Below are 24,054 nucleotides of genomic sequence, written 5' to 3'. Positions count from 1 at the left end.
AAGTTTCAAAGGAACCCCAGCAGAGGATCAGCAACATCACCTAACAACACTGACGCAAAGGCAGAAAAATAGAACCCAGTCATGTGTCCTGACCTCGACTGTCTAGAATATTCACCATTGAAGATGTCTCATCTTAACAAGACCATGAGTATGGGAAGAACAATATAATGCTTGCTATAAAGATGGGTGAGGGATCTGAGGACGAGAAATCGAAGCATTAAACTCATTTATAGTTATTTCGTTACACTTAATGCAATTTATTTCATATTACTTCCTTTTACATTTCAATCTATAATCATTAGATAATTCTACTGACTCTTTATTGAATTTATGTGCCGATTTGTTGTGCCAACTCTGTTTCCCTCGTTGTTTATATCCAGTTTATTTTGACATGTTCACGTGTTGTTCAAAACATCCTCTTCGGTCCTAAATACATTTAATTGTGTGTGTTGTCAACATAAGAGATACGATGCAAATAATTGCTCTTAAACGCTCAAGCTGAGCAAAGGTTTTCCTGAACCACTGTGCTTGACTTAAAACATATACGTTGAGGTTGGTTATTCTCATTATTGTGTGTTTCAATTTCAAACATGTAGTTTTCCATCCTTAGATTGAGTATTTCTGGAATTATGTATTGTTGGTAGTCGTCACTAATCAGACAATTATGAGTGCTTCGGCTCAACAAGACCAGGTGTAACAAATACATAAAAGTGCCAGTCCTCTCTACACATTCGGATACCCAGTAATTTATATACAATCAATTATCTTAATTTAGTCTATTAGATATTTCAAATAATATTTTTGTTCTGTAGTTGTGGCTGAGTAAGGCTAGTGCCTTTTCATTTTTCGATAATCATTATAATTCCTATTTTATTTACAACATTATTATTATTATTATTATTATTATTATTATTATTATTATTGTTGTTGTTGTTGTGTGTTATGCTGCTGTTGCACTGCAATTTCCCTCACGGGATCAATAAAGTATCTATCTATTCCTATTTAACATTTACAGTACCAGAAGCATGCGAGCTCAGAGTTTGCTACGTTCACGTCACAAATAATTAACTAGGCTGTAAATAGGGCGACGTTACGTTACTTGGAAGTTCAAAGTAGAACATTCCGAAATGATTAAAAAATGAGTGAGATCACCACAACTGCATCAAGTAAGACCGCTTTGTGTCTTTGAGGAGAGACTGTAACGGGAAACGAAGAAAAGATATGTTCACAATATAATTATAAAAATCAATGGTGCATTTAATTACTCAATTTCCCAACATTCTGCTTATTGGAATAGTCACGACTCCTCAGAGGTAAACACAATCATTAGATGCTGACTTGCAATGTTCTGATATTCAGCCAGTCTTTAGACTTATTTACTTAACAGTCTGCCACATCTTATAATTACCCCCATAAACTTTCACCTTGGACAAGAGGTATGCAAACAAAGCTTTTGGGGTAGTGTAGTTTAAATATCCGCCTATCCGTGATCATGGCCAATAAATGTGTAATCATTCAAACTACAACTCCCGACATGCCACGTGGTTTGGTCACGCATAAAAATAACAAGGTGAGTTAGACTTGTTCCCATTTTTATTCGTTGTATTGCAAGAAACTGTTGATTATTGTGAGAATAAAACCACAGGTATCGGTCCAGATTGATTCAGAAGGAAAGAGGACACAAAACATAATTTTGTTATTTGTCATACATTTCCGTTTCTAGTTTGTGGCCTGGAGAATGGCAGTGCGCATGTGCAGCTCTGGGTTTCCTGACTCGCCGGTTTCCGCCATTTTCTGCCTTTTTCCAGAGAAAGAAATTCATCAGACTCAGGTTATTCAGCACCAAAATACAAAGGGGTTGCACAGTGATAACACGTCGATATACCCGAACATGGAGGACGACAGCCATCCCAAAACGCTGTGAGTAAGAGACACGGAGTCTCGCTCCATCTAGCAACTTTTTTTTACTTCTCGATTAGCTTGGCCACCCCCGCACTTAAAGAGACAACTGTGTGAAGATGGGAAAGCTATGATACATCTGGAATATTCACACACACAGGGCCGTGTCATGATAAGACATTGCTAACAGAATGTGCCGATTATGAAAACAGGCCGTTACGGCTCACAAGTTTGCCGTTTCGTTAGATGAGCAGTCCCCGCAGTTGATACAGTCCACGCAATTCGTCACAGTAAAGCAAAAAGAAAAAAGCGAGCCTTTCACGGTAGTTACCTAAGACCCAGCACAGGGACATTATTGTGACTTAGATCGGTGATTGTTAAAGGTCTTGTTTCTCTGAGCCGCGTTTCGTATTTCTTTCCCTACATAAACAAGTTGATAATCTTGCCGTTGCCCTGTTTCGGTGTTTGCTGGGAAAGTGACATCGTGATCTTCAGGTAGCTCGAGTCTTTGTTCCACAAACAGAAATAACGTGCGAACAATGTGCTGTTCCCGATTATCGTTCGGTTTGAAGACGTGTATTCCAGCACTGAAACGGCAACGACGGCCTTGTGCTGTGACGAAGGTTTTTTTTTGTGGAAGAGCAAAATCGTATTTTACGTGTTCGCCATTATTGAAGGTGGAAAATGGAAGGATAAAATAAGAGGGTATAAACATCTTTGTTCTGAATTTCCACAATGCTGTTGCTCAAAAATGTGTTGTAAGGAAAACTCAGATAAATTTAACTCATAGGTTCGTCAGGGTACAGTTTATTGCTCAACTTTTAATCAGTCGCCCTTCCCGTTTACGTTGTTGGTGCATAACTTTTATTACCGATAACCTACTTAAAATTAGGGCTTCTTCTTTCTTAAGCAACATGAATACCGACCCCGGTTCGACCGGATGATTCGGATGTTGCGGAAGTATGCCGGTCCGTTTGCCCAACAATACGTTATCGCCATTGGGAGTTGCGTTTTAAGATGTAACCTGCCAAATTAAGACGGTACAGGCACATCAATCAACAAATTAATTTAGTTTTTAGCAAAGTCTGAAGGGGCCATAAAACGAGTGTGCTGTCAGTCCAGTTAAATGACCGAGAAGTCTGTTTGGGTTTGACCCTATGACTAAATAAAAATAGTCTCCAGCGACATATAGGCCTACATAAGCTGCTTTGCTGAAACAATTAGTTTGCTCGTCCAGCGCCGTTATCTCTCGATTTGATTACAACTTTCATAAACAGTTTCCTTTCGCATCGGACTTCCAAGAAATGGAATGACGTAATAATAGTTAACCAAGTGAAATGTTTTTTAAAACCTTTCCAACACACTTCAAACATTGAGTTTAAGTGTCCAATACATTTAACTACAATAGTGTTCCCCTACTGAAATTTTCTCTTTTTATCGTTTGTTTTGGTGTTAAATATTAAAGATGGTGCCTTTGTTTTAAAATGATCACAGTATTCTGCATTATTCTTTCAAACAAGAATTCCAAGCCGTCTTATCTCCCTTTTTTTCTATTTTTCAGCTATGTGGGAAACTTGTCCAGAGATGTCACAGAAGTTTTAATTCTTCAGTTATTCAGTCAAATCGGGCCATGCAAGAGCTGTAAAATGATTACAGAGGTAAGAAGTCGTTGTTAAAGCGTTAATTTTAGTCACTGTGCAAGATGTTGCTTTCCCCTGCTACTGTACTCCCATATTTATTAATTATGATTTTTCATGATGAGACACAGATGAAGAGGGTAGGAGGAATTGTATTGCAAATCTATGTAAATGGAAATTGTGTGTACTCAGTTTTGTCAAAGAATGTTTGTCTTGAAATTGTATGATCTTGAGTTTTGCCTGTCTTAGTAAATGCTACCCTGTATTGTCCTTCACAGACATAAGGATGTTTGTAGTTTACTGTGCTTTAATTGAGCTTCCCACAACCTGACATTCCCCCACCCAGGTTTAAATAGATTTCTGCCTGAAGTTTGTCTGTTCTACATCAATGAAAAGGTACTGTCCTTATAAGCATAAAAAATAGTAACTTGGTTACATGTTGCAGAATCTGAAGTTAAGATTTTGAGTTCCATAAGGTTGCTATTGTTGTTCATGGTTTTAAAGTTGGTAAAAGCTTGTAACACATGAGCACAACAGTGCGGTCATCTGCAATTGAAGTAGAACACAGTACTCAAAAGAAGAAACTGGTCTTGGCTGAAATTGTGGTTAATTAAGGGCTCTTTGCACAAATTGGAAACTGTGGCTAAGTTAACTTTTTAAATACTCTTCAGACCTCTTATTTTGACTGTACATTAGTTAACATCAGTGTTATTGTTCTCCTTTTCCCTTTGCAGTAATCGGTCCATTTAAAATAAAACTGTCAGTGTACTTAACCTACTGTGATCAGAAGTGTTGCATTATATTACAGCAGAGAGTAAGAGCTCACTCCCAACTTGGAAGAGTGTAGAGTTGTAATGGCAAACTCGGATGAGCAAGGATCCCAACATTGAAGTGTTATATATATGGAGCAAGTGAGAATGTAGCTTGGCTATAAATTTATAAATAACTTGGAAAATTCTGAATCAATAGTCGAGTTATTAATTGCTTAAGAATGTTGTGCACATTTAAAAGTGAAACAAATGATCCTGAATATATTTTACTGGGGGATGAGGATATTCAAACTTCAGTGTTTGCACATTTGGAAATGTAAGGCTTTAGTCTTTGCAAAAGAAAATCTGAAATATAGTTGCAAAAACATAAGAGGGAGTTAAACGAAAATCACGGTGAATTCCTGTTTGCAAGGCCTGCTTTGCTTGGTGTTCAAGTAAGTTTAGAAGTATGGTGAAGGGTGAGTTATATAAAGCATTTGTATATGAAATGAAAATACTTCTGTTAAACGGATTATTCTCAAGTTGGCTACAGCATGTCAAAATTTGATCAATGCAGTTGCCAGTAAATTGTACAGTATTTTACAGCTTTAATGGCAGTGGTGCTTCAGTTCTTGATGGACAGGCTTTCAAAATGAAATCATCCTTCTGAAATTCTAGGGAGAGGGTTTGAACTTTTGAGTTACAATGTTGTATTTTCATTGTGGTATCAAATAACCCACATTTTGTATAACTTTATGTAAAAGGCTTTCTGTGATCTCTGTGTTCTGAAGGATATGTACTTTGATTAAAAAAATAATTCTTAGGCATCTTTCAGTATCTTAGGATTTTCATGCTAATAAGTTTACTGACTTGTACATAAGTGTGCATCTTATGAAGAATGCTCTCAATAGAAAGCAAAACTGGTTTAGACTGATATTATATCATATTAAGCAATAAGGGCTATTAATAAAAATTGTGAAATGACAGTGTATATATGACATGAATGGCACTGTTTAACGTGCACTAGGTATGACCATTGGTAGCACTGGCAAACTACTTTGTTGGCATGAAACTGAGATTTATCTGAGCTGTGTACAAATGTATAAATAGTGAACGTAACAGCACAGTAGGGGAGTAAGATTGCAACCAATTGAGATTCAACTTTCACTCAGAGAATGTGTTGGTCTGTAGTTGTAAATGGAGGGAATATAAAAAACTTTAAGAAATGAGAAGTAACAAGGGTCACAACGGAGATGGGATAGTTCGCAAACTTCTGTAGTTGTTGGCATTACATGCAAGTAGTGTATTTACAGAATGGTCCTTTTATGATTTATGTAGAGGTGACTGTTCTGTGATGCTCCGTATAGCTGCCCATGTATATAAAAGATGGCTCCCACAACACTAAGCAGCCCTTAACTCTCCAGAAAAATCTGCTTTTACTGGAGCTTCTGCTTCATGCACGGCACAGGATAGTAAACTTTCAGTGAAACAATCCAGCAGCATGAAGTTTTAGACTTTAGAGACCCTTAGTACTACATCAAATCATTTGCTCTCTCCATGTCTCCTTCCAGATCAATGTGAAGCTGTTGATCGCTAATTATTGAGACAAAATAGTTGCATACATTGTGTTAGGCTACGAAAAGATAAACCAATGTGAAGTATTTGAGGATGTCTCCTTATCCTTGTCTGGCTAGCTACAAAATCTGTTAGTATTCCTTTTTTTAGTTTATATATATTGTTTGAGAAAATATGTATCTCCTTTTTTGGTGGCTTCAGCTGTTATATTTGACAACTCACTTTGACCTGGTTTTCCCATGTCAGTTGAAGTGCAGATGCTGTGTCTTGCTAATTTGCTGTAGCTGTACATTCCCCTAAAGCTCAGCTTATACCCAGAATTAACGCTAGTTTGCCAGGTGAGTGCCAAAACATTTAATGAATGTTACCTGGCAAAGTCTGTTTGCCCACATGTGCACCTGAAGGTAGTGTGTTAACTGTGGTTTGTGACTGCGTCAGGTTTTGTGAGGACACGGGACAAGTGTTTAAAGATTGGCATTTTGATGTGACTCTGAATTATTATTTAAATATCAGAGTGTGTTCAGTGTATTTCCATAGTACAAACTGATACTGCTCTGAATTCCCAAAGTTCCTTGTGAACATTTCTCACTGAATCTTTTGTGTTCTCTAGAGGAGTCATAGCTTCCATCCATATTGGTTTTTGTCTTGTTATAGAGCTCCCTATAACTGTTTTGAAGTATAGAATACATTGCAATAACCCCTTTAGTTTTAAGTCTGAGTTTTAGGCCATTACATTAAAATATGCTTTAGCATACAGTTTACAGTGTAATTCCATGTGATTTGTATTTATCTACTGTGAGTTGGTATGCTAACAATTTGGACTATGGAGGAATTTACTTCCCTCCAGTTCTGGTATAGATTATTTAAAAAGCTTACAGTGGTTGTTTGGACAGATGGAAATTGATCACTATTTAGACCTTTCTGTTATGCATAGGAACTATGATCAAAATCTTGGCAGGAAATTAAAATGTTTTTGTTTTTAGCTAAAATTATTGAAAATGTTTTTTTGAGGAGATGCTTTTTCTAGTTGTTCGATGCTTCCTCCAGACTGCAGGATTCTTACTATGTTGAATTGTGCTTTTCTGTTTTGATGATTATTTTAATGAGTGGTTTAATTGCATTTCTTAACATTCAGATTATTTAAAACTTTGCCCTCTCCACAATGTAATGTAAAATGGCTTAGGTACATCAAAGGCCAAGAAAAAATACAACTCTTTAAATATGAAGCATTTGTATCCTGTTTCAAAAATGTTTTTTTCAAATAACGTGTATAAGATGTGTATAAATGTTAAATAGCTTCAGAAAATTAACTTTTTCCTACAGAATTATTGCTCATTCAAATAGCAATAACTTTTAATTCTGATAAGTTATTGTAAGGTTATGTCATAGTTCAAAAATTGAAATCCCTTCATTTTCAGCTGATTGGACTCCTTCAAAACCCGTATTTTTCTTTAATAGAATTAAACTGAGCTCGACGGTGTAACTTCCTGTGAGGTGTTTGCAAGAGTACTGCAGTTTATAAATGTTCCATGTTGAGCTCAATGTTGTGCAATAATATCCTCTCCTGGCTTTTTTTCTCAGCAACCCGATAGCAGAAGGGTCAACTCTTCTGTTGGATTTTCTGTTTTGCAGCATACAAGCAATGATCCCTATTGCTTTGTGGAGTTCTATGAACATAGGGATGCTGCTGCTGCATTGGCAGCAATGAATGGAAGGAAGATAATGGGAAAGGTAAGTATTTTCTGGCTTTTCATAAATTTGTCACTTATTGTTATCAAAAGTAGACTAAGGTAATAAACCCCGGGCTTTGAACAGGATCAAAAGCACTTTGCTATCAGTTTTATCTGTTATCTGGGGTAATACAGACAATATACTATATGCACCATAGCTACCAAATTATGAATTTAAGCATAGAGTTTACAGTGTGTGCCTGCCAAAAAGAACACACAGATCCAAAGTTTTCTAGTTTCACTTCTTGAAATTTTCTTTACAATAAGATGTTCTTACAATTTATACTCAATCTTTTGAGTGTTTACTTCCGTCTCTATATGTCTCATTTTTGTTGTAGAGTACCTTGAAATTATATCATAAAAGGTGCTAAATGTTAAGAAACATCTAATTATTATTATTAACAAAATGCAACCTGGCAAAATGTTTAATTGTGCTTCATTTTCACTAGCTTTCATTTTTAAAATCATAAATATACATGCAAAATTTGTCTGATAGTTAATCTCTGGACAGAAAAATCTCTGCAGTTTATTTTAGCTTGTGGACAAATGCAGACATTACAGAATGCTTTCTAGCAGAGGTTTGTGTGTAACCAGTATGTGGTTTACATCAATTGAGAGAGATTTCAATATTGAAATGCAAAGAGGTGAGTAAAAATGGTTAAAAAAAAACTTTCATGAACAGAGGTGCCTCAGTAAATGTAAGCCCCTTCTCAGGAATTTTATCATTTAGATTTGCTAATTTTACATTTAATTTCTAATTGAATGTGACATTAAATAGTCTCGAATGTACGTGGTAGACCAGCTTTATCTGATCTAGAATTTTCACTTCTGACTTTTTTTTCTTTCTAGTTTAAAAGGATGCTTCCCTTAGTTATCGTAATTTCTATCATTGTGATTCCATAAGCCCATTACAGAGATCAGTACAGGAAATGTATTTTTAAACTGTCAGTTAAGTAATTGATTAACCTTATCTGAATTCGTTTCAAGTTGAAAGTAACGAATCCAGAGAATTCATGGATTGTTTCCAATTTGCATGTTAGGAACATTCATATTGTTGGTCAGACACTGTGAATACCTTGGTGTTGTAGCTGTAGGCTGTTAAATTGGGCAAGCGGAATCATTTTCCGTCAGTGCAGAGAAATTTTATGGGAGAATGAAAATGCAGATGTGGTTTCAGCTCCCTCTTTTTCCCAGCATGCTATGCTAAAAATTGCACTTGTTAAGTCTGTAAAATTCAGACACTCCAGCATCATTTAACTGGATATTGTTTTACATGTATTGGATATACTCTACATTCCTACATACCATTGAATCATTTATTGATTTAAAAATGAATTGTAAAAGGAATTTACTGCTATTTAAACCTAGAATGAATAGAACACTTTGGCTCCTGTCAACATGTTTTTGCTGGTAGATTCAGTTTAAAGAAGATTTACAGAGGTCATGAACATGGAGTGACTTGTTTTTAGATAGTAAGGTACATAATGTACTTCTGGTGTACTGATGAAAAGCTGAATGAAATTCCTTATTTTGCTTAAATAGTAGAACCTTCCATTTACTTAAACACTGCTATAAAATACTAGTTGTACTTCGGTTTTTGTGAAATTTTTGTTCTGACTGCATTTAATGTTTTAAATGCTATTTAAAAACATTGGTTCTTAATGTTCATATACATATATAGAAAAATGCTGAAATAAGCCAATTGGTTTTCTACGTATAAATTCATACAGTACATTTTTATATGTAATTTCTGAAATCTTTTTCAAATTTTCATGTTAAATCCTTGGAAATACTGAGACCTCCTAAAACATTAAAATAACACCTTTCATGTAGTTGAGCTTCTCAAATCCTTGAATTTTATTTATTTCTTTAAAAGGTCCATTTCCAGTTGTATTCCTGTTCTTTACGTGAAATGTCTTCAGAATCATAAAAGTGCAGTGAACAAACGAGTACCTTTCATAACTAAGCAGTTGATTTCAGACAGTTTTTGTCCCTAACATTTACGATGACCATCACCGTTTTCAAAAGTTTGCTTGGTTTCCTATGGACCCAGAAATCCTGTAGAGTGTTTAATTACAATTAATGTAACACGGCAATGAGCCGATTGGCTCATCTGCATCTCATTCAGTACATCGTTAGTTTAGTAGAAATAAATGTAAATTTAGCTTAATTAACTTTTTTCTTTGTCAATGGAAATTTCCATGATGACTATAAAATGCTTTAAGATGTGGCATTCATTTTGTTTCATTTCTAGGAGGTTAAGGTAAATTGGGCCACAACTCCAAGCAGCCAGAAGAAAGACACATCCAGTAAGTTTCTTGCTTTGCCTGTGTACACAGAAACAACAAATTAAAGGGAGTGACTGAAATTTCTTATTCCATGCTTTAGACATACCTTGAAGAAATAACATTTAGTAAGTTTGCTGGTTCAGGAAGTTCTGTAAATTCAATTCCTGTAGCACACTGGCTGAATGTTGCTGTCGGACTCCTAAGGAGTGACTTCCCAAAACATGGAGTCTGTGTTATGAAACCTGGGTGAAAAACTGCTTAGCAAGATAACTGTTGTGGTAATACTCTTGCCTTTATAGCTGACGTTTTGGTTTTGAAAGTAGTGATTAAATACTTGAACACTCTAACCATGTTACAAGCTGGAATTATGAATATGAACATATGATAGCCCTGCCCTCAATCAGTTTTGCTGCTATTTGCCATATATGGTTTTAAAGAATTAGAAATTGATAATTTACACAGCTGCTGTCACATCTACATGTAATACAAAATAGCTCCTAGCTTCTGAAAATGTACCTCATTGGTTGTCAACGTATGGGGAAACTGTCTCCATGTGATCACTTTAGCCTGCTTCCTGTTTTGTGTTGACAGCCTCAAATGTGGGCATGGTCTTTCTAGGCTAATAAACAGAAGTTCGGTTTTATTCCTTTTTCTTCACCCAAATAGTTTAATGAAAATCTACAGTGCTGCTTAAAAGTTGTGAATTCCTGTTTTTTAAATGTCATATTTACTACAAAATCCTTGTTTAATCAAAACTAGTCCTTTACTAAAAATGTATATCCAGAAGTTGTGTATTGTTCAGAGGAGTTGATGCATGCAGTAGAAAAAGAAATGGGTAAATAAGAATTAGTGCATCTGCAAAAGTAAGACTCCTTACCTCAGTTAACCAGGTAAGTATAATTGGGTACCCAGTTAACCAATCAAAGAGCCAATCAACAGGATAAAGTTTGGGAGGTCCTCCACTATATAAGGAAACCCAGTTAGTTTGATCTTACACATACAGTTTGGTGTAATACACCCTGCCACAATCTAAAGAGACCACAGATGACATCGGGAAGAGTGTTGTAAATGCTTATCAATGGTAGAGGGTTATGAAACCATAGCACAATTTGGAATTCATTGGTCTGCTTTAAGACAGTCTACAAGTTGAGAAAATTTAAAACCAGTGTGATTCTGCCTAGATGTGGATAAAATTATCCCAAAAGGCAATAAGAAAACATGTAATAATAATAATAATTGCTTACACTTATATAGCGCTTTTCTGGACACTCCACTCAAAGCGCTTTACAGGTAATGGGGACTCCCCTCCACCACCACCAATGTGTAGCATCCACCTGGATGATGCGACGGCAGCCATAGTGCGCCAGAACGCTCACCACACATCAGCTATCAGTGGGGAGGAGAGCAGAGTAATGTAGCCAATTCATAGAGGGGAAGTATTAGGAGGCCATGATTGGTAAGGGCCAATTGGAAATTTGGCCAGGACACCGGGGTTACACCCCTACTCTTTTCGAGAAGCGCCCTGGGATTTTTAATGACCACAGAGTCAGGACCTCGGTTTTACGTCTCATCCGAAGGACGGCGCCTGTTTACAGTATAGTGTCCCCATCACTATACTGGGGCATTAGGACCCACATGGACCACAGGGTGAGTGCCCCCTGCTGGCCCCACTAACACCTCTTCCAGCAGCAACCTTAGTTTTTCCCAGGAGGTCTCCCATCCAGGTACTGACCAGGCTCACACCTGCTTAGCTTCAGTGGGTTGCCAGTTGTGAGTTGCAGGGTATACAGGATGTTCAAAAGAACCCCAGGTCAGCATCCAGGGATCAAAAAGGAACACTGCTGTGCAAGTTTGCCAAAGACCATATGGAATATCCTGTAGATTTTTTTTTTAATGTTCACTGGACAGATGTATCTAACATTGATCTTCTAAGTCCCAACACAAAATGCCACATTTGGCAAAAACCTAACACTGCCTACCACCAAAATAACATTGCCACGGTCAAGCATGGTTTGGGGCTGCTTTTCTGTCCATGAAGGTTCATTGGCCACTTGCCATCATTGAGGGAACTATGAGTTCAGAATCATACCAAAATTTTCTGGAGGAGAACATTGGGCCCTCTGTCCATAGGTTGATGTTGGTGGGGGGAGCACCCTACAACATGATATGACCCTTAACATTCCAGCAAATCTATCAAAGAAAGGAAGATGAAGAAACGTGTTTTGGAATAGCTAGGTTCAGATCTCAACCCGATAGAAATGTTGTGGCAAGACCTGAAGCAAGCTGTTCCAGTAAGTCAGCCAGCAAACCTGGAGCAGTTGAAGCAGTTTTGTAAGGAAGAATGGGCTAAAATTCTCAAAGCACTAGTGAGAGACTGATCAGTAACTATGGGGAAACATCTGGTTGGTGTCATAGCTGCTAAAGAATGTGACACTGCTTATTGAATTATAAAGTTCACTTACTTTTGCACTGGGGTTATTGAGTTTGTTAAACATGTTTTATTAAATAAGTAATGACTATTGTATGTGTCCCATTATTCAGGTTATCTCCATTAAATATGAAATATTTTTTTAAGATTTAAAACATGAAAAATGAAATTCATGTACTTTCAAGCAGCACTGTACATCTTCCTTTTATGACTGAAGTGTAAGAATTCCTCCTCATCTGAAAATGCATGTCATGGAAGTACATGCAAGGCTCATTCTTTAAAAAAATAATATTCAGTAGTTTCACAATTCCTTATCTAAATGATTGACCTGATTGACATTAGCTGGTCTCTACTTAAGGTGTCCCTTCTGGGGGGGTTTCTGACTGTTACGTCAATGTCTATGGTGGAAATGCCTGTGCTATTACAGATGCAACTCTGATCAACATTTCTATATTCAATATAGTGAGAGAGAGACTAGTTAATCATTGAGTGAATTAGTCTAAACCTGCATTAGTCTTTATAATCTTTTTCCCAGGAATGTGGAATCTAACTGCTTACTTTGTAAGATTATAATTTTAGAACTAAAGAATTATATTTTGTTTAGGGATTCTTCTAGTTTTAATTCAGTAACTTGATAATGTTGCTGAATGATACCTGCAATAGTGCATATACCTTTACTGGAACCATATTCATAATACTTTACCACCTTGTTAAATGTTTGGTCTTGAACTAATAAAGTAGAAAAGGCTGACTTATCACTTTACTGTTGGCTTAGGATCCTTCTCTAGGCTCTTTGTGAAATTGTTCATATTCAGTATAAATGAACATTTCAATTATGCACGTTTTTAGTTACATTCTCTTCTAGTGCTTTCCTGTAGTGTTTTAGAACTCAAATTGGCAACAGCATAGTATGGCTATGATGTCAAATTAGATGGTTTTACATTTAAACGTTTAACACATAAGCATTTTTCAAAAAAGAGAATCTATAAAGACTGATGCAGTGGTATTTTGGGGAAAAATAAATCTATCAGTTGGATACTTCATAGTTCCAAGATACATTTCGTGGGTTTTTTCCTGAAGTGGCGCAAATTTTGATCAAATGACATGCAGATGGGAACAGGAGTTGGTGTTGGGGAACAGGCTGTTAGATGTGGACTCATTGGAATTGTTTCTCTTTTAAAGAGATTGGATCATAAAAGCTGAGGCCATTTTACATCATGGATGGTCTTTTATGCCTCCTGTTCTCAGTGATATATTCGTTTTTTATATACTAAGTGTTTATTTGTTTCAGATCACTTCCATGTGTTTGTTGGAGACTTGAGTCCTGAGATAACAACAGAAGACATCAAAGCTGCTTTTGCTCCTTTTGGTAAAATCTCGTAAGTGTGAAGTTTAAAACGTCAATTCCATCACAGACTGTTGCAGTATTTAATGGCAATTTTAAATGTTATGATTTGCTGTATATCTTGAAATGTATTTGATCGTGTGCTTTATGGAAAAGACTTGATTTGTCTTTTTACATTATCATATTTGCACATTCTTAATCATTTTCTTTATAACGAATCAAATCCTATAAACATTTGTCATGTTAACCTGTAGTAAACTACTTCTAGCTAATCAGGATTTAACATTTGATTTGGTGCAGCTGTTTGGATGGAGTCATTGGTTGGATTTATTGGTTAAATAAGGACTAGTAAATGTATTTTAAATAACTTGTTCTCTGAAAGTTTTAATGAAAGACCTACCGTAAAGAAGATCATCAACTTACAAAAAGTTTGTTTCACTCATTGTGATTGTGTACGGGTAAAATAATAAGTTCAGAGAGAATCAGAATTTCATTTACAGCAGTTTGCGCATAAGTATTTTAAAACGAAGAATAATTGAAGACCTCACTAACCCCACATTTACTTTTTTTGAACTTTTCATATTTTTACACACAGACATTTTATTAACGGGGGAAAATATACAATCATGTTATAGAAGAAATGTAATAGCAGAAATGACTGAAGACTGAATATGAAGGCATGCTTGAAGAAAATGACAGTGTTTTGGCAATTATCCCTTCTCTGAAAATATAAAGATTTACACTATAGCTTATAAATCATTAGTAAATGCAAAGACCAAGCACTAAATCAGGTTTGCTAAATGGTGCAGAGGAAAAGATAGTGACAATATTTGTCAATATGTGGAAGAGTATCTTTTAAATTCATATTTCACCTCCCATTCCCTGTTTCATTCTTCCTCTTTTCATCTTTCAATGGACCACAGTTGCTTTCTTTCTTCCCTACTTCCCTAATATTTGTTTAATTTGCATATGGTAAGTAGTTTTGAATGTGAAATAAGTAAATGTAAAGGCAACGTAAGGTTTCTCTCTTTGTAAACCTTAGAAAACTTCAGCTTTTTCGTAGTTGTGAGTCTCAATTAAAAGTAATAGCATTCTGGTTATTTTACAGAATTGCTCATAAGAATGGACAGGATCTTGAAGGCTAACTGCAAGGAACTGTGCACACTGGAAACTCAGTTGTAGATTTTTTTTTCTCATTTCTATTTATTCTTATACATTTTATATTGATCTATTTTAGTATTTTTACATTAACATTTTTTATTTAGTGCAGTTTTTTATAGTATTTCAAATTTTTTATCATTTTATTAAAATCTGTGTAAATTGTTGTTTCGTAATGGTGTGCTTAGTATTGTTGATAGTTTTATTCTCCTTTCCTAAATTTCTGAAAATGTCAATTTTTCGAAATTTACAGCTGCCCAAACTCCATATTGATGGTAAAGAATTGACCAGGAAAAATAAAGAAATCTGTTAACAGGCGATGTATGCCTTTTAATTCCTATTTTTTTTCTCTTTGATATTTCTATATATTTGTATCGGTAGGCAGAACACCATTAGCTGAATTATGTGAATGCATGGCAAACGAAGTAAAGTATTGCTTACGTATTTGCAACACTTAACTTTAGTCAGTAGGATTATAGTCGGAAGGCTATTAAATGATAAAGAAACACCTTATCTGTTTTAAGCAACAAAAAGTGTTAAAATTACATCTGTTAATGGAATAAAGCTTTCACAATAGTGTAGGTTGCATGTTTATATTTTTCAAATTCAATTTTGCTTATCAGTTGAACAAGCTGTAGGCAAATATTTTATTCTTAATAGGGTTAACTTAAAATTCTTTATTCTTTCAATACAGTGTGTGTGGTTCCTTTTTTATTTTTTACTTTTTGGTATGTGTCAAGTGGTCTGATAAGCCTGTAATCTCTTTTTACAGAGATGCTCGTGTTGTGAAGGACATGACTACGGGAAAATCAAAGGGTTATGGATTTGTCTCTTTCTATAACAAACTGGTAAGACCTTACTCCAGTGTCCTTTTTAAATGACTCATTCACTTTAAAGGTAAATGTTTGTTGTTAATAACCAGTACAGAGGGGTAACCTTGCCAGTTCTTATTGCAAAAGTGAAATGTTTGGATTTAAGTAGTCTTTCAGTGGGAATGCCTGAAGTGTGAATAGTAAAAACCTGTAATTAAATGTTAAACTTGTATGAAGCATGTTAAAAAAATGCTGTGTTTTTAATTTAGATTATACAGTTACTACAATAAGAAATATGCCCGTGAAACAATCTGAAAGTATTCAGTGAAACCAGTTTCTGAGACAAATGGTAAGGTGTGTGGCTGGCATAAAGCAAGTTCTCACTCTCCTTTGTAGGGAAAAAATACCCATTAGAATTGTTTTGCATAACTCAAGATTCTTTGTGAAATGGTTTAAACCGTGAATTTCATTCAGAATTTATTGCAGCATTTGATGGTTTACGTAGACCTTGGTGTGTTTGATTTGTTCCCAAAATCAGATTCCAAAGTATTATTAATGTTTAAGTATGCTTTATCTGTAAATATTGTATGGACATGTATGTATCTATTAAGGGAACAATATAGACATTTTACAACATAAAGTACTGTGCAGTTTTCTTTTATCAAAAAACATCTGTTACACAATTGCCACAATTTAAAATTCAAACCTATAGATTAGCTGATTTCTATTGCTGCACGGTAAATCAGCACCTTATCTGTGACATTTGTTTTCAAAATATAACGTGTAAGGTAGACAGCTGAAATCTTGTGTTCCAGTTCTGTGAAGGGCTCTTCTAGAATAAGCAGGAGAAGATGATTATTCTTAAGAGAGCTATCCTTTTTCTACTGTTCCAGAAACCTTAAAATGAAGAAACCAAAAATGTTAAAAGAAGATTAAAAGATCTAAACAGTTTCTTTTTCATTAAGTTTTGCAAATCACTGGATAGCATTATAACATAATTTGCAAAAGAAAATATCTAACATTTTAGTTTAAGATATTCCCATAGGCACTAACCATTCTGAGTGCAGTGTTTGTAGGTCAGCCTTGTTTGGTAACATTAGTTGTTTAAACCAATTTTGGTTATTTTAAAAGCAAGAATGCTTAATTTTGATAGAGTTGTCCTATTTGCAGGATGCAGAAAATGCAATTGTTCACATGGGTGGGCAGTGGTTAGGAGGTCGACAGATTAGGACTAACTGGGCCACTCGCAAGCCACCTGCACCTAAAAACGTACAAGAAAGTAAGTATAGATGCCTTTTCTTTGAGCACAACTTGTTCTTATGTGTTTTTAACCACCTGAGAAGCTTTATGAGGTCGGTGCAGTGGCTCTGTGGCTAAGGATCTGCTCCTGTGGCTGGAAAGTTGCTGGTTCGTATCCCGCGGCCAGCAGAGGAATCCTACTCCGTTGGGCCCTTTGAACAAGGCCCTTAACCCCAACTACCCCAGGGGCACCGTATAAATGGCTGACCCTGCGCTCTGACCCCAAGCTTCTCTTCCTGTCTGTGTACAGTCTCATGGAGAGAAAGTTGGGGTATGCGAAAAGACAAATTCCTAATACAAGAAATTGTATAGGGCCAATAAAATTATCTTTTATACTTGACTGACTCGGGAAGTCTCTTCACTAGACAGTCAGTAGACCTTTTGCATTCTTTTGGTCCCTACTAGTTACTGTCCCCACACTCATTTTTGGCCATACTCTGTATTCAGTTATTTAATGTTGCTGCAGTTATGTTAGTTCACAAGTTTCCCATCTCTGACCATGGTCTGTAAATGTATTCACATTCGGGTACTGTCTTATCAAAGTTGCTTGTCTTGCAAACTCCCTCTTGCTAAGGACATTGAAGTTCATTAGTTCCATTTTTTTAATCACTTGATTACACATTGTCTACAGTCCAAATTCTATAATTCTCTTCCTTAGATGTATAACAATTTCATCTTTTACGATTATTAAATCTAAGCTAAAGCATCTTTTTGAAGAATGTTTTGTAATGCATTTATCTTTAGCCAAAAATTGAATTTTTACTCTATCTGAACTTTAATTTGTTTTACTGTCAGTCGTATTCCGATAAAATTTTAAAATTGGATTCTCAATTATTTGTACAAGTACACAACCCTCAAAGTTGGGGATTTTGTTTATGCAATTAAAATTGTGCAGTGCTGATTTTTCCACTTAGCTTTACATTATATACATCTTCGGACAAAATTGTCATTTCTTTCACAGACCTAAACCTTTTCAGATTTGTTTTCAATTACAGGTAGCTCTAAGCAACTGAGATTTGAAGATGTTGTGAATCAGTCCAGCCCACAGAATTGCACTGTCTACTGTGGAGGCATCCAGTCAGGATTAACAGGTAAGTAGAGAAATACGTTACATGCATGCACATGTTAGAATTCAGTTTTATTTTCCTTGTATCAATGTATATGATACTGTACACTGCTAGAATCATGCTTCTGAGTGTTTTTCAGAGTGTTGTCATGTTAAAAACTGGTAGTGCCAAGACAAAACTGATTCATGACGACAAGCCTGATACACTTATTTAGAAACTTAACACCTGTGTACGGGGATACTGGGAATACTGATCCTTCTGCATTAATCGGTTATCCTCCAATATTCTATATTAAATCAGTTTTAGAAATGCATATTTACTGTGGCATAGAGATGTGGCAGAGTAACTGAGTAACCAGAGTAATCTAAGAGGGTAGAAGAATACACAAGTAATGGATTTGTACAATTTTCTTAAATCAAATGAGAAAATGAATGCACCATGTTTTGTTTCTGTCAGGTTAGTAGGAATTAAGTCATTCACCTTCATCTCTCTGCTAGAAAAATTAATTGTTTTCAGAAATTAAAAATTTAATGTAAAGTGAATGGTTTGTAACTTTTCTCTTTTCAAGAGCAACTTATGCGCCAGACCTTTTCACCATTTGGTCAAATAATGGAAATAAGAGTTTTTCCAGAGAAAGGTTATTCATTTATCAGGTATGATGTGTTTTTCAAATTTAAAGTTTTTATTCCAGTATATTACTTGGATGCATGTGGTGTTTTTTTTATTTGTTACAATTATAAGGAGGTTTTCAAAACTTTAATCATCAAAGAAAACATCAGTGCCAAGAATTCACAAATGTATTATCAAGAAATGCCAATCTGTTTTGAAGCAGGTACATTGACATTTTATTGAACAGACATGACATGGGCAGGTGCATCATGCTGATTAGCATGTCATCAACCAGGTTGTTCAGCATGGGGTCTGTGAAAGTCTCTGGGCAGTAGTGTACATGACCATCATGTTGTATATGTTGCGGCGTTCTGTGCCAGTACTTTCATAAAGCCTGGACAAGCATGTTCTGTTCACTGGTCTCAGTTCTAGATATCACAGGACTTCCCAACTCATCCTACAAACATTCAGTGGAACTCAAGTCAGGGCATTCACACCATCACATTTGCAGAAAGCTGCTGTTACAGGAACTGCATGAGGATGTGTTTCCTGCTAGAATGTCACATCAGAATGAGTGTGCAGGAGGGGAGGCAAGTGAGGTCTCAGAAGGGGGTCAGTGTAGTGATGTGCAGTCCGATGCCATGAACTACTGAATGTGGACTTCTGTAGAAATTGTGCCTGCTTAGACTTTCACATGGATTTTGATGAGATGTCTTGTGGCCTTCCAAATCATTGCTTACTATTGACAGACTGACATTGTGTCAGGTAAGATCAGCTGAGCCCAATCAAGTCTCCAATGAGGTGACTTAGTGCTCATCAACAGTTGCTTGAGTGGTGTATAGCCAGTCATGAGCAATCAATTAATCGAAGACACTTAAATTAGTATCCAAAATCAATTTATTTCTGAAAATTATGTATAGTGCTTTCTTTTGATGTTCGGTACACTTTACCTGCATTCATGTTGCCTCTGTTGAGAAGGTTACTTTTAGTGTCAAGGAGCCTGTCATGTTAATACATTCAGAAGGCTCACATTTGTATTTTTTTGGCAAATTTATGGCAGTTACCCAAATTCTTCAAAAAAAAGCCATAAAATGGCCTATGTGGCTGCTTTAAAGTTTCTGAAATTTAATTTCCTTCAACTCTGGGTTCTATCTGCAGGTTTTCATCCCATGAAAGTGCAGCTCATGCCATAGTTTCAGTGAATGGGACAACTATTGAAGGCCATATTGTTAAATGCTATTGGGGCAAAGAATCACCTGACATGGCCAAAGGTTTTCAGCAGGTATGGAACTGTACATTATATTCAAAATATGCTCTGAAAATATTTTGTTAGATTAGTGTTAGTTTCTACCAAGGTAAGGTAATTTTACTTGCATGGATAGAAAAATCAATGTGGTGTGACCTTTTGACTGCATTACCATTGTGTTGATTCTAGATAGTCATCTTTATCTATGTTTTTGGACGTTTTTCTCAAAACATTGCGTGAAGAATTAAATTTGATACTTTCTGGCGGACTATATAAAATCACTTACATTTCAGTAATCCCCGGTGCCTGGGACAAAATGTTTTGCAATAAAATGCTTGTATTGAAACAAATTAATAGTTGTCTTTTTACCCTGTTGTTTTTGCAAAATATATTCTGGGATACAGTTTGAAATTATTCACAATTTTAAAAATCTCTTCAGAATAATGTATTTTATCTACAGCTGTATGTAAAGGTGTCATTGTACTGAGCCCTTAGTGAACGTGTTCTCCTTTAGATGGAGTATGGTCAGTGGGGACAGTGGAGCCAGATGTATGGAAACCCCCAGCAGTATGGACAGTATATGGCTAATGGCTGGCAGGTTCCATCCTACGGAATGTATGGACAGGCGTGGAATCAGCAAGGATTTGGTGTGGAGTAAGTACTTCACTCATTTATCACATGATGAAAATTAAATAATAAGTTTCACCTGTGTGGGTAGTCAGTTTATTCTCCTGCATTACGATCTAATACAAAGAAAGGCAAAGCTACATTCATAGAGAGAAAATTCTATGAGTATATTGAAAAATAAAAGTACAACATTAGTACAACAAAGCTGTGTAAAAGTATTCAGGCATTTGTGATTGTACATATAACGAATTACTTACCTGAAGGTTTTAACGTAGTCCTAATAGTAAGTTAAGAACAAGGACAAATGCAGAAGTTTAAAAGAATCAAGTTGAATTAAATGGGGCGGATTTGCTGTGAAAACCTTTAGAGAAGTAGCAGTTCCAAATGTAATCCCATGGGTTGTGAATCTTTGCCCTAAAAATAAGGAGCTGGAATGCCGAGTTAGTCCTTGAGTAGTGTCCAGAGCCTATTTTAAAACATACAGTAAAATGCCTAAACCATATTATATTGGTGTGTCAGGTTTTGATCAGAGAGGATTGTGGGTTCATTTTCCATCTATGCTACATCTTTGTACTTTATCCAGAAAGATAAGTAAACTGAAATATGCAAACTTTGGGATCAAGTTACATGTAAAATACAGTTGAAAGTAAATGAATGTCCTATCTCTTCAGAAGTGTCAGCTAGCTTTATAATTATGAATAACTTTGCTCTGAGGAGCAAGATCAGATTAAGATCAAAGTTTAGACTAGAAGGTAACGTTTATGACAGAACATCTATTAATTTGTATGTTCTTGCTGACAATCCTAAAGAGACAATTATATATTCATGTCCGTCAGTGAACTGCTGTATATAGTAATTGTAATCTATTCAAGATTTCTTGTTACTATAGTTCAACAGTGAAAAGTCTTTACAAGCTCGCTTTGACTCCTGTTTCATCTTCCTACTACATGCATTAAATGTCTGCATACTGCAGTCATTCTCAGTGATTACTTTTTAGATAAGTGAAATAAACCATAACACTTCTACTCAATACTGTTTAAATAAGTAGCCATTAATAAGGAGCAATGCATTTAATAGTGCAATGAGTCTGAAAAGGTAAAAATGATTTTCCAGTTTTATTTTAACATTAATGCTCTTATTGCTAATAGTGTTTTTTTTTTAGTGAAATGTCTGAAGCAGTTGCTTAATAGTAGTTACATTTAATGACATGCCCTTGTGGTGTAGAAAATACCAGTTGGGAGCTTCAGAGACAATTTTGCTGAGAAATGGCACAGATGGGTTTTTCAGAAAATAGTATGAGGGTATGAGGTATTAAGTAATATTTAAAAATCACAGTAACAGGATGTATGCTCAGTTTTTTTTCCTGTTACAAGTCCACACATTGAACCTGTGGGATTGTGATCCACATTATAGAAAGTGGTGCGGTTCATGAAGTTATCCTGCATGAATGTTCAGAAAGATTGGTTTTGGAGTTGTCCTTCACTGCTTGAATACAACAGGAAAGTTTACCTATGACAGTCTGCTGCTGTGTGATTCTGTAAAGTGTTCTGAGGCAACCTGTCACAAAGGACACCTGCAAGTAGATTAATATTTCAAAAGCAGCAAGAAAATCCTCCAGCACAGTACAGCGGTGCTGAGTATGTGTGTTTACTTGCTTTTATTTCAAACTGGTGTTGAAGCCTTAGATATTTTCTTTTGGCATTTGGAAGTGTCTCGGATTGCTTTATGAATGGAACATCCCACTAAGTTCTGACGTCTTGTTCACAGGGACTCCCTTCTGGCGGCAGCAGCACAGAACATATCAAGGTTAAAAACTTATTCAAATACCTTCCAAACAAAAGACAAACTTTTATCCAAAAGCCTGCTTGCAAACTTTGACAAATGTTTTTCTCTTGTAGGCAGTCTCAGTCTCCAGCTTGGATGGGAGGTTTTGGAGCCCAGCCTACCCAGGGGCAGGGAGCACCAGTAATACCAAATCAGGCAGGATTTGGAATGGCCGGTTATCAGACACAGTGAGCTGGAACTCACTCGAAATGCACTCATTCAAAACAAGAAGAAAAACCTTGCAAACTTTAATTTGAGAATGTAATGAGACAAGCATGTCTACACCTGGAAAGAAGTAGAGTATTTATTTTAAATCTAAAAAGATTTGAGACTATAGCCAAGCTTCGCTTATGGTGGAGGAAGCAAATGTCATCTAGGTTTTTTTTTAAGGGGGGTGGGAAGGGTGGGTGGGATTTTTTTTCTGTGGGGAAGTTTTCATGTGTAAGAAAGAAATAAAGTCAACAAAGAACTTTTTGAAATTCTTGTCTGAATTTTCACGCCTTGATACAGTACAACAAAAAAAAAAGAGCAGTAAATTGGACAATCTTTAGTTTATCATTCCACGTGCACCAAAATACAAATGTAAAGGGAGATTTTCATCACTGTAAATGGTGCTTTGCAAAAAAATTTTTTTTCCTCACCTGTGGACCAATTCCCTTCCTTTTGTTTCAAAATCAATTCATAGGTGTCCCATGTTATGATGACATTTTAGTACACAGTTGTTTACAGATTCACGAGTGTACAGAGCTGGAGTTTCTTCTGATTTTCTGTGAGCAGATTAAAAACAAGTTACTGTAAATCCCCTTTGAGCCGCTGGGTAAAGGATTCTAATAAAAGCTTGTACATCTTACTTTCTATTTCAAAAAATAAGAAAATGACTTTCAGTTTGCTGGACCTCTGTTGTATACTTGCAGCAATATATATAAATAAATATATTTTTAAGTAGGTTTTTACCCTAGCTACATTGACATGTATTTGTTCTTGACTATTTCTTTACCATTTTGCATTTTTTGTGTAGACCTTTAATTGCAAAATCAACTTTGATACTGTCCTCTAAATCTATTCATGCAGTTCCTTGCATATACATGTAATGTAATTAATGAAGGGAAAGGGTTTTGAAGGCGACACATGTAAATAAACTTTGATAACTTAGTACCAACAAGGGTTTTTAAAGCATGCTTTCCCATATCGTAGCAAATTTGTTATGAGTACTACAATCCGAATGATGTACAAAGCAGTAGATAAAGTGTGCAATGTGTGACTGACATTTATTTGATTCTGTGAGATATAACTTAAAGAAGCCTTAATTTTTACAATTTTAATGCATCACTTTTGTTTTTGTTCAAGTATAATTCAAGCCCTCAAAGTTTTTGAGGTATGTGCATTGAGAGCCTGAGTTTTGGAGTTCTTTGGGTTTTTTTTCTGTCAAGTTTTATTTCCCACTTTAAAAACGTTTGTTTACTATGGCAATCTTCTGTGTAATCTTACATTTCTTTGTGCCATTTGCTAAGTTAAAAGCAGATTAGAACTGCAAAGGATTGTGTGGAATTTTATTTAGACCAGTTTGAGGGTGGTTTGCATGTTTAAAAAATGTATAAATGCAGGGTTGCTTGAGTAATGAGTGTATATGGCAAAAATCATGAAAATGTTTGAATGATGAATAAACTAGCTATTGTCTAAATTTCATTACTTCAGTTAAATAAATTGACATTTGGAACCAAATGTGTTCTTCCCCCATTTTGCTGTATACAGTTGCAATAT

General features: G+C 35.7%; 1 protein-coding gene across 7 annotated transcripts; it reads left to right on the top strand.

Moving 5' to 3' along the window:
- Positions 1 to 1,477: 1,477 nt before the first annotated feature.
- Positions 1,478 to 24,015, top strand: tial1 (TIA1 cytotoxic granule-associated RNA binding protein-like 1). 7 transcript variants are annotated; one of them, XM_088635542.1, is made up of 14 exons: positions 1,478 to 1,570; positions 1,724 to 1,920; positions 3,461 to 3,557; positions 7,493 to 7,591; positions 9,845 to 9,899; positions 13,598 to 13,685; positions 15,582 to 15,657; positions 16,792 to 16,900; positions 17,916 to 18,011; positions 18,556 to 18,640; positions 19,755 to 19,878; positions 20,357 to 20,496; positions 22,237 to 22,275; positions 22,368 to 24,015. In XM_088635542.1, the coding sequence occupies exons 1-14, from the start codon at positions 1,493 to 1,495 to the stop codon at positions 22,483 to 22,485; spliced, it is 1,401 nt and encodes a 466-aa protein (XP_088491668.1). In that variant the 5' UTR covers positions 1,478 to 1,492; the 3' UTR covers positions 22,486 to 24,015. The 7 variants fall into 7 exon arrangements, with proteins under 7 accessions (XP_088491668.1, XP_088491666.1, XP_088491664.1 ...); XM_088635540.1 differs by having other exon boundaries at positions 17,898 to 18,011; XM_088635538.1 differs by having other exon boundaries at positions 7,442 to 7,591.
- The last annotated feature ends 39 nt before the right edge of the window (positions 24,016 to 24,054 follow it).

Source organism: Lepisosteus platostomus, chromosome 6, assembly GCF_059453375.1.
Source record: "Lepisosteus platostomus isolate fLepPlt1 chromosome 6, fLepPlt1.hap1, whole genome shotgun sequence".
Lineage (NCBI taxonomy): Eukaryota > Metazoa > Chordata > Actinopteri > Semionotiformes > Lepisosteidae > Lepisosteus > Lepisosteus platostomus.
This window is presented reverse-complemented; position numbering and strand designations above follow the sequence as displayed.